Genomic DNA, 11052 nt, shown 5'->3' with positions numbered 1-11052 from the left:
ATGACAACTACATGTTCTTTTTTTAAGTTTATTTAGTTGTTTTTTCAGAAATTCAGTGTTCATAAAGAAATGTATTAATGTTGGTAAATTTAAAAACAAAAATATACTGTGACATCATAAGCACACCTGTCTGAAAACAACAATTTGCAGTAAATAAACCTGTTTATATAATATTGGTGTACAAACATTTGCATTAACACAGCTATTTGCAATGTGGAATTTTCATATACTGTAACTGCAAACGTTTTTGTACAGTTTTAGTTTGAAAACATACACTTGAGTCAAACCTTGTCAAAAGTAAGATCTCCAAGCATCAATGCCATGTTTAAGAAAAATAGTTGTGAGGAAATTACTTGTGCTTGAACTCAATAAAAGGAAAAGGGTAAGCAGTGAAAAAAATGAACATTATTACACAAAGAACCTGCATCTTTGTTCTGGATACTTATGTGATCAATTGCACAATGCAGCCTGAATAATCTTTGCTGTTTCTCCACAGCTAGTAGCTACTTTTCCCCTCTTTTTACATGAAATTGTGCAGGCATTAAGAAAAAAGGTATCTTAAAGTATGCCATACCATCATTATTTACTGTGGTAGTGGGGGAGGGTAAGTGTTCCACTTGAAAGTCCCACAAGTGGTCTTGGCAGTTCAGGACCGGTACTCCAAGTGTCTGTTTCACAGCTGTACACATGAACAGTGTTCAGGAACCTTTCCTCTTCCCAAGAAAACCCCCCCATGATATAGATCTTGTTGCCCAGGGCTGCAGCTCCGTGCTGGCTGTGTCCTACAGGCAGAGGAGACAGTTCTGTCCACTGGTCAGAGAGAGGGCAGTAGCACTCTGTCACTTTGACATCTGAATAGGATCGCCGCTGACCATCAGCACTGGTGAGCAGTACACCACCTGGGGGAAGGGAATTAAAAGGGACACTGAATCAAAATTTTTGATTCATATTTTGTATAAAATCTTTACATGTTAAATGGAGGAGGAGAATGAACTACAGTGACACAGCTAAAGAGGGTTGCTCCCAATGACACTGCCTAATGATAAATAGTAACCTCCCATGTAATGAGACAATTGACTTGGCAGCAAATGAGAAGGGCTTGCAGAGCTAAGTCATAGTTTAATTTTGTATTTATTTTTAGTTTACATTTGCAAACGGGAGTCTGTTCAATTGAGCTAAATGTTGGCAGATCTAAATACCACCATCCTATATATCCTTAAATAGCACCCTCTCTGGTATTTAACATATTTCTACAGACAGAAACACATGCACCGTTAGATTTATTTTCTTTACCTTAGTTCTGGAATCTCAGTGGCTGTATTTAGATATGCCACTGATTAGCTCATTTTAATGGAACCCATTGTGTTTTTACAACTTGCATAAGTGCCGAGTGACTATTGCCCATGCCTGAGTGCCCCCATGTTTCCTTCACTCACCCATAACGTAGATCTTGTCCCCAACTGAGGTCATGTTGTGGAAGCCGCGGGGGTGCCGGAGTGGGGGCAGGGTCATCCACTCGTCCAGCTCCGGGGTGTACCTGAACACAGACCCTGAAAATACCTCCCCTGAAGAGCCTCCTGTAATGACAAATGAGTGAACAAAACAAGACAATCACCATATCAAAATGTCAGCGACAGAACTTCATATAATGTGCAGCAAAGGACTGACAAGTTATTCTAGAAATATACAAGGGGGATATTTCATTAAAAAAAAAGTTAGAATTATATATTTTTCTATGTGGAAAACACAAACATCAGCGTAAACATGCATTTGTTTAATATGACAGCAAAGATAATTGGCTTATTTTCAGATACATCTGCAGTGGCAGTGTTTTGTCCTGTTTTCCTAGCTCTTCCTGATGGCCTCTCCATAGCACCATGGAATAGGAGTACCATAACTATTACTAGATGGAAGTAGCTGAATCTGCAAACTCCCCTTACTGTCAGCCACAAAACACCGAAAAACAGTAACATACATATACTCCCATTAGATTAATGTGTTACATGTAAGGGTGCAATGTCTTAAATTTAAAAGTAAGCTGGGAATGGCTTTTCTGTAATGGGAGTTGTTATTTGTCGCACAGAAAAATCAAATACCCACTAACCATGATTTGTGTAACATTTACTTAGAAAAAAATTGAGAAACTGCATCGTGAATAATGTCTTAAAAGGTAAGATATTACTGTGATTTGTTTAATTGTTCTTACCACAAACATACAGCTCATTCTGATGGACCGTCCCAGCATGGCTGGACAGTGGAGACGGTAAAGCTTTAATATATCGCCACTTGTCTTCAGTAGGGTTGTAACACTCTGCTGAGAAGAGGATGCCCCTCTCTCCTCTACCCCCCACGGCGTAAATTTGACTCCCCATGGCACTGCATTGGAAACGACGTCGGCAAACCTGAAAATGCAAAAAAGACAAAAATACATTTGTTTAAAAGTAAGAATCTGAAATTAAGACGCCAATTATGGCCATTATAAAAAGTTATTATCTTCAGTACTGTTATGTAGTACCCAAAATGGGAGTAGCAAAGCAATGTGAGCAGGATAACACTAGCCACAATTTCTTACATGTGACCAAGAAAAATAATTCAAGAACACTAATACGCCGTTAAAAAAAAAGTATTGTCTGGTATTGGTGTGCGACACAGCACTGTAGCACAGTTGCCTTAACAAATGGTCACACTTCTATTTCATGAGGCAACAACATTGTCATTTTGTTTGATTCTTTAAGTTTGTGTGTACCTTTATTTTGTTATTTGTGGTTAAAGAAAAGGGCTTGTAACCAGGAGGTCCCCAGTTTAAATCCCGGCTCACTCACTGTGTGACCCTGTGCAAGTCACTTAACCTCCTAGTCACTAACCCTAGTCTCTGTAAGAAGGCATCTGCTAAATAAACAAATAATAATAATAATAATAATAATAATAATAATAATAATAATAATAATAATAATAATATTAAAGCCCTTTATCTGCTCACATTCATATCTGCTAGACGTGTCCACCTGTCAAAGCGAGGGTCATATCGCAGCACTGAAGCTATAGCCTCCTCTTTATGGTTGCTGCTGAACCACGAATTCTGCCCCCCTCAGAAAATAAAAACAAAATAAAAAATGTTAAAGAATAACAGGCTTCTAATGTACATTATCAAAGCAGGCAAGAGTCAATTTCCTGCTTACTCTATTTTATTGACCCTATAAAACCAATCAAACCTTTTTTTCTTTTCTTTGGAACAGGGGAAATGGAGATTCATATTTTTAAAAATTTGTGACAATACTGGGATTTTGCGGTGATGCCCCAACAGAACTTTAAATCAGGAAATAATTTATTTGAAGTCTGTTTTGACGGATATAATAATGTTTTAAAAGGGACAACTTTTTTTTTTTTTTTTAAACATGTTTAAGCCAACAGCAGTGTATATAAAACCAATATAAAACATTATTAAATCTATCAAAACAGAAAACGAATCTTTAGATCAATGAATTGAGAAAGCTTTCGTACCTATGACATACAGGTAGTCGTTTAACACCACAGTGCAGTGATTGTAGGTCTCCTCAGCATTTGCGACGGTTTTCCAGGAAGGTTTACAGTCCATACCGCTTGTCAAAATCTCGAAGACAAAAAAGAAAGGAACATGAAAACATTTAGACAGTGGTGGCGTCAGGGAAGGTGCATAGTACGCAGCTGCACCAAGCCCAGGCCCGAGTCCATTGTTTTTTTTTGTTTTGTTTTGTTTGTTTTTTTCTGGTCCCACTATAATGATTAAACGTGAAAATGTTGTGTATTAATAACGCGTATTAACATACTGCTATTTGGTTGATTACTGTCTTGTTGACATTCGTCTTGACATAACGTTAGAACATATTTTGTTGCACTAAAACAAAAAAATGAATCAAATTTTGCTGCCGATGTATTTTCATAAGGTTCGTTAAGTTAAGTGCTGGGGGTGTCTGTCAAATTAATGTATTATCTTCATCTTCTTGCCTATTCATATTACTACTCCTCAATATATGCAAGAAAAAGAAAAAAAAAAAAACTATGCATCACCTGCTAGATCATTTTTATCTATCTATCTATATCTATTGTAATTATTATTAAATATTGCATGTGTGCAATACCCATGCTGGAGGTAATCCATGGGATAACTTAGTAACAAACTGGTCTTCATCGTGGAAAAGGCTGTAAACCACTAGTTTGAGATAATTTTGATTATGGTAAAGAAAGAAAAAAAGAAATCAAATTCTAAATTAGACATTTAATAAGGCAACTAGGTTCTACCAATATTCAATGCATTCCTCACTTTTGTTATTAATATTCGGGTGTAATGGCCCCTTGAACCAAATATACTAGCAAATGCCAGCAGTTAATAAAACAATCCTACCCAAATATTGAAGAATGGTAATAATACGACTACAAGCTCTACTTACAATTTTCAGTGTTCTCATATTATCTACTGTATGACATTGCATTTATCGGATTTAAAATGAAGACCATTGTTATTTAGAATTGCCATTTGGAAATGGTATGAATCGTCATTACTAGTAGTATAGCACAGTGAGTACCGTTATTTCTCTGCAAGCCTGGCCTCCAGTGGTTTTTCCACAGGTTGTCAGCACTCCTTTCTGTGTCGACCGTATCTTAAACCACTTTGTAAAAGGATTGTCGGCTTTAAACTGAAGACCAGCCTCGGACAACATTTGAAGGTATTCTTCGGCTTGTGGCACAGACTTCAGAAGACTGACACTGTCTTTCAGGTTTTCATTCTCAAATTCAAATTTTGGAGGAAAGATCAAACCCAATCGGATGTGTTTAATAAGGCATTCCAGGTGAGGTAGCCTCCTGTCCAAATCGTATTTTAACCACTTAACTGCTAACTCTAGAATTTCTCTTTCATTGACACTTGGACTAACGTCGTCTCTTTCCAAAACAGCAAAGATAGAATCAGCATCCAACTGTAATAAACACTGCTCACTTATCTGCAGGACAACGTCCAGGTTCGTAGAAATAAACGAGAAACATTCAGTTTTCATAGAAACCAAATCGTATTTCTCAGCCAGGGACAGGATGTCACGGAAATTATTCACATTCAGCGATTTCTTCAGAAAGTCTACACAGCATTCGGTCAGGTACGGAATCTGTAGATGAGTTGACGTGAGCAGCACGTCTTCGAGGCTTTCAAAATCTGCACACATTTGAGAGGTGTAAATGAAATCCAAGGCACTTTTTAGACCTACGGCAGAAATCCCCTTTAACTCCACCGAGCTTTGGTACCTCTCCTTCATGTCTGTTGTAAACATTATCCTGAAATACCAACTTGCAGCGGCCAAGACAGACTTGTGCGCCGAAAACGTATAGTTTTCTGCAGTAAGTTGGATGTCACAGAGGCACTCTGATTCCCACAGTTCCTGTAACCCTCTCTGTAAAACTGCAGGGAATTCTTGGCTGTAGTTGGGACAAACTTCCCTCATTCCCATGTGAGAAGCCATGTTACCAGTTTGTTGTCAAACATGAGGGCGGGGTTTCAACAGAGTGAGGAAGCTTTTAAAGGCTTGAGCCGAAATGCATCATGGGTAGGTCAGTTTTGCTTACTGAGCCATACGTGGACTAGCGTCGTCTCAGAAACTTTTCTGGCTCTCTATGCTCTAGCGTTGATGTAGCATGGCATGGCTACACCCAGTTAACACCCCCCCTTCCCTCATTTTTTATTCTCCAACGTTTTGTTAGTGAGTGCGATTTACGCTGATGACACTCAAGTCATATTTTGTTTTTCTTTCAAAAAAGTCGTGTTGAAAAATGAAATGAATTGCCCTAAATGCGATTCTCTATGGTCCTAACCCTCCGGATTTACTGGGGCTCAAGACTGTGAAGTAGACACCCCACCACGAAAAAAAAAAAAGAAAGAAAGAAAGAAAAAGAAAACAAGGTGCAGCTCAGCTCTAGCACTTTTTAATAAATACATTATGTAACATGATTAATTAATGATTATATATATATATATATATATATATATATATATATATATATATATATATATATATATATATATATATATATAATCATTAATGCATTTCTTCAAGCTTCTCATGTCTAAATTGTAATGGGAGGACTTTAAGTTTCTGCTGCCTTTATAATTTCAAGCTCTAAATTTCTTCAAGGACACGATGAAAAATCTCAAATTACTGATGGCACAGTCAGCATAATTCTTATTGACATTCTAAGAAGGTTATGTAAGTATAGACGCAGTGCAAATAATTGTGGATGCAAAATTCAAATTGCATTGCAGCCAGGTAATTATTTTGCACTGCACCCTAAGCTTAAGAGCAATGCAGATTACTTCAACATGCACAAATAATGATCCGCAATGAGCGCATTTTAGCAGCCACACTTGCAGAGTTAGGAGTAAAGAGAGCAGTAGTCACTGTATGACATTTGTGGAGCACAAAAATACAAAGCAAAGCAAATATGTCAGAGGAAGGGCATCAAAGTCCTCTTGGTGCACGGAAAAAAAAGAAAAGTTTTCTGATAAGGAGCAGAGAGTCCTTACGGCTGAGGTGACTCAGCATGAAACAGAGTTGTTTGGAAAAGCCTAACCCCGTGTGCTATGTGACTATCCTTAGGAAATTACATGTATTTGCCTGCCCTTTTTAGCATGACATCCAGAAATTTGCCTAGCACTCTGAAAAAGGTGAATTGGGCTATCCCTCCAGACATTCCAACTGTGGTCTGAAAGGAACCAGAGGCTAAGCAGTGCAGAGAACACAGCACTTTCACATGTGCAGGGATAGCAGTCTCTAGACTGACACTAGGGTCTAGCTCATCCCTCAATTCAGCTATTAGGTCAAGGATGACCTGGGAGTGAGACGCTTTAGCACCGCATCCTCCGACATCCCAAACAAAGTGACCCTGGGATTGAATATGCAGTGTCTTCTTCGTCTTGCCCTTCTCCTCTAGACATACATTGCCTCTATTCCAAGACAGTGACAGGAAGTGACCAGTAGAATTGTTTTCTTTATGATACACTCAAGACTTTCACCAGCATATACTTACCTAGATTTAGTTTAGTTACTCTCTGTATGATACACAATTACCCTAACCCAAAAATAGCCCTTCTTTACCTGGAAAAGGATGCCTTCTGGATCCATAACCTCACAAATAACCTCTGTGGTGTGACACATAGTGTAAATGCAAGGTTGTAGTTCCAAGTTTGTACCACTAAGGGTCATGCTTCTATCATTTGGTTTACAGTTGTACACAGCACTGCCATCGCTATCAATGCAAAGACACCCAGAGCTTGGTGGACAGACCTAGAGCCAAAGGCATGTATTTAATATCCATGTAATTTCAAACAGTTTAAATTTAAAACATAAAACATACAGCAAAGTTATTTTACAAGCCAAAATGGAAAATGTTATTCAATGGCCAAACTATAATCATACAATCATCATTCAACAGAGACTAAATTGCCTACAGTAAAAATAAAAAATGGGGTTTAATACACTTTATATTTTTGACTTTGCTTTTTTCTCATCATTTAATGAATGTGTATGTTTTCTGGATTGTGTATTTATGCAGTGAATGATTAATGGAACAGGAAATATAAAACTAAAAATATATAGTCTTTCTTTCATAATCTCTTACATTGTGTTCCAATAATTAATGTACCACATTGTAGTTTACTAATAGCAGACAATGGATGATACACATGCTCATTCGTAGACCCTAACCTGATAGGTTCCTTGGGGGTTAGCAATGATTGTTGCTCCATCTCCAAAAAGATTAGTGCAGGTGCCATCCTTACTGTTTATTATGAGGGTGGCAAATCTCAAATTTCACTGTAGACATCAACATGTAATTAGTTTTTTTTTTGTTCTACACACAGTTACTCAGCACTTTCAAGCAGAGTTAATTGAATAACAAGAAACACTACATACACTATAATAATAATAAAAAAAAAACACATTTATGAAATGTCCCTGGGATTTTTAATTGTAGGGTGTCAAATTATGTTAAGCTTCAGGAGACTAGGTTTCAGGCCACTGCATGGCACGTTAGGGGAGACTTGGGGTTTGATACAGCAAGTCACTGTTCCTGAATATGTGGCTTTGCGCTTAGCTTTACACACGTTTCTTCCCTCAATTTAGAGTGTCTAATTATGTTAGCTCACCACAGCAACTTCCAACAACAGCTCAGAACTGAAGGTCAGAGGACATCCTCCAATTCCACCACCAAGTCAATTACATTTTTAAACCCCAGAGTGTGGCAGCTATCACCCCCTGGAGTACAATGGCCAGCCCTGCACAAGTGCACTCAAGCTCCCTGGGAACCTGTCCTGTAAGACCCACTGTGGCACGGAAGCCCAGTTAACTTGGAACAGATGTGATAAAAACCTGCGCTCCTCTATTGCTTGACTCACACTGCACCTTTACCAGGTAAGCTCATGACAGACATAATCTTACAGAACAATGCCTCAAAAAACATGCTGGACTATTTAAGATGTAGCTGAATCACTAATATGAAATCTGGCTGCACAGATTGCTACTTACCACTTCATTGACTGGGTCTGTGGCCTTGTAAGCAAGAGCATGTTTGATTTGAATCTTTTCCTCTTCTTTGGTTGCCACCCTCAGGCCAGATGGTGTGGTGGTAACCCAGGTTCCAGCTGGGGATTCAGGAAGGCCCCCCACTAAATCCCTGACATCTGAGACATTGGCATCAACCAACTCTGTCTTAACCGCAACAACACTGTTTCTGTGGACAAGCTTCCAGTTTTATATCACTTATTATTTTTTTTTTTTGGTTCTCAAATAGAAAAATAAAGGCATAGAGCTTCTGCCAGGTCAGCTTGATTATACGAAATGACAGACTAGAATCATTTTCACATTATCTTTTTCTTGTGTTTTAGCTGAGTGTAAAGATCTTTAATATCAAACAGGATGAGGACAAGTGCTTAGGAACACACCTTTTTTATTTGGAAATTATGACAGGCTTGCTAGGTGACCATAAACCCGTTTACTTGCTTACCCTACAAACAGAAGTGGCTGAAAAGGAGAAAATTGCTATTTAGTGATACCACTTGAACAGGGCTAGCCATTCATGCCTGTAATCATGAGCATCAAGAACTGGGAGCAAGATTAAAGACCAATGCGCTAAATGTAAAATGTATTCTATTGAAAACCACTGACTGAAATACAGTATATAAATTTCATTAAATCAACTTTGGCACCTTTACCTTTTTTGTCTGTGGGCTCATTTGTCTCAGGTTTATGCTCTTTAGTGTTAAGAGCACTGTCTTGTGGCTTGGGTTCTGGGCATGGTGGTTGAGGAGCCGTGGGAGGCTTGAGAATGGTCCCCGAATCTGGGCTTTTACTCACGGTAGCATCAGCAAAAAGAACCTGCAGAAAAAAAGAACAATTTAAAATCAAACTTTCAACTGTCTTTTCTATTTTCCATGGACGACAGAGTAAAGAACCAATGTAACAGTCTGTTCTGTTTCTTCATTTTATCAGGAGGATATTGGTTAGCTCTATTTTGTAAAGCAATAAAGGGCCAACAGCAGCCTTTCAACAGCCTTTTGTTTGTACCATACATACATTTAGCAATCTTATGCCAAGACTATCCTCAAACGTTGGGGGTGTTTTACCTGGGTGGATCCATCCTTCAAAAGTTCCTTGGCTTGTAATGACTCTGGACACCTCAGCCATCAGAGAAAGACTCTTCTTCTCAGACTCACAAGGACTAATGTGCTGCACTGGATACCTCTGCCTTACTAGGATTTTGTGAGAGCATTGCTGTACCTCACTCTTCAGACCTAGTCAGAGTGATCAAAACAAATGTACACAGTACTGTACAGTGATGACATTGGGACAGGGATACTAATGCAAAACATGTTCTATAACAGCTTGAAACATACAGTATTTTACCCCATTCTTTAACTATTTGTATTAATCCAATTTGTATTGCTGTAGAAAAAATGCCATTGCATAACATTGCTTGTTTTTTTCCAAGGCATTCATATTTCTTCTATGATGCATTTAAATTAAATATTATTCTCTAAAATGCCAAGTTTTCAGTAAGTACATGAATGTATGATAGTGAAAGCCAGAGATGCTGTAAATAGATCTTTTGACTGTAATATAGGCTGTAAAGCTCAATGCTACTTGTGCCAAAGGGATGCATTGGACTGACCTAGTAATTGCTCACTGAAAAGTTCACTAATAGGCCATTGGGACAGGACACATTCAGGGACTGGAAATCAGGAAGTTCTGGGACAGGTTCTGCATTGACTTCTGAGAGAGACGGCTCAATCTCCACCTAAAAAGTAAATACAAAAAATATATATTCATTTTTTTGTTATCATACGTAGCTGACGGCAATTCTAAAATTTGACATGTGATTCACCGTTCTGATTTAGAATATCCAATGTTTATTTGCTGCATAAATGTATTATTTATTATAGTATTGTCCAAGTATTACCTTTTTATAGTATTTTGTGTGCAATCCCCCAAATTCCTAACCCAGGACGTGTGTAAGCTTGTGTAAGCTATCTTATCCCTGCTCAAAAATTATATATATTGCAAGTATTTAATTTACTGGACAACATGGCTGAAATTAAGATTAAGCTAACCTTTGGTTTTTCATTCCTTGGGAGTCTGGGCTGTTGTAGGGGGTGGTGAAGTGGTTCCCCTACCCTGTGGAGATTTCTGCCTGGGGGACTTGGCCCTTGGGGATTTGGCCCTGGGGGACTTAGCCTTGTGGGATTTGGCTCTCTTCACTGGGGTAGCAGCAGGGGGATTAGTAGTAGGGGGTACAGGAGAAGTGGTGCAGGCAGAGGGAATGTTCAACATGGAAACCAGGTCGGGGTCTTCGTTACCTATACCAAAATGAAGAAAGATAACCTAGAGTCAGTTCTTAGAAAATATCAAATCTGATCATTGGTTCAACTTAGTTTGGCCTTTTAACTTGGAGAATCACTCATTTAAAAAAAAAGACTAACAATAAAGCACGTGTTTAAACATGTTTAAATGGGAGGCTGTGTGATCCAGTGGTTAAAGA

At 38.4% G+C, this 11052-nt stretch overlaps 1 protein-coding gene and 1 long non-coding RNA gene across 2 annotated transcripts; both read right to left on the bottom strand.

Moving 5' to 3' along the window:
- Positions 1-399: 399 nt before the first annotated feature.
- Positions 400-5530, bottom strand: LOC117405217 (kelch-like protein 9). Its single transcript, XM_034008093.3, has 6 exons — positions 4563-5530; positions 3502-3610; positions 2981-3087; positions 2207-2402; positions 1437-1577; positions 400-899 (listed from the first exon to the last, which is right to left on the bottom strand). Exons 1-6 carry the CDS (start codon positions 5484-5486, stop codon positions 580-582), a joined length of 1797 nt encoding a protein of 598 aa, XP_033863984.2. The 5' UTR covers positions 5487-5530; the 3' UTR covers positions 400-579.
- Positions 5531-9237: 3707 nt separating this feature from the next.
- LOC131737992 (uncharacterized) lies at positions 9238-10844 on the bottom strand. The gene is made up of 4 exons (XR_009329556.1): positions 10625-10844; positions 10186-10311; positions 9641-9808; positions 9238-9392 (listed from the first exon to the last, which is right to left on the bottom strand). It is a non-coding gene; the product is annotated as an uncharacterized LOC131737992 (long non-coding RNA).
- Positions 10845-11052: the final 208 nt, after the last annotated feature.

This window comes from Acipenser ruthenus, chromosome 9 (genome assembly GCF_902713425.1).
Source record: "Acipenser ruthenus chromosome 9, fAciRut3.2 maternal haplotype, whole genome shotgun sequence".
Lineage (NCBI taxonomy): Eukaryota > Metazoa > Chordata > Actinopteri > Acipenseriformes > Acipenseridae > Acipenser > Acipenser ruthenus.
This window is presented reverse-complemented; position numbering and strand designations above follow the sequence as displayed.

What these genes read in the sequence shown, in the direction of transcription:
- LOC117405217 (XM_034008093.3), bottom strand. Translation starts at nt 5,486, where the DNA reads ATGGCTTCTCACATGGGAATGAGGGAAGTTTGTCCCAACTACAGCCAA. An exon ending in AGGCTTGCAGAGAAATAACG is followed by an intron (nt 3,611 to 4,562) that starts GTACTCACTGTG and finishes TTTGTCTTCGAG; the next exon opens with ATTTTGACAAGCGGTATGGA. An exon ending in GGACAAGATCTACGTTATGG is followed by an intron (nt 900 to 1,436) that starts GTGAGTGAAGGA and finishes CCCTTCCCCCAG; the next exon opens with GTGGTGTACTGCTCACCAGT.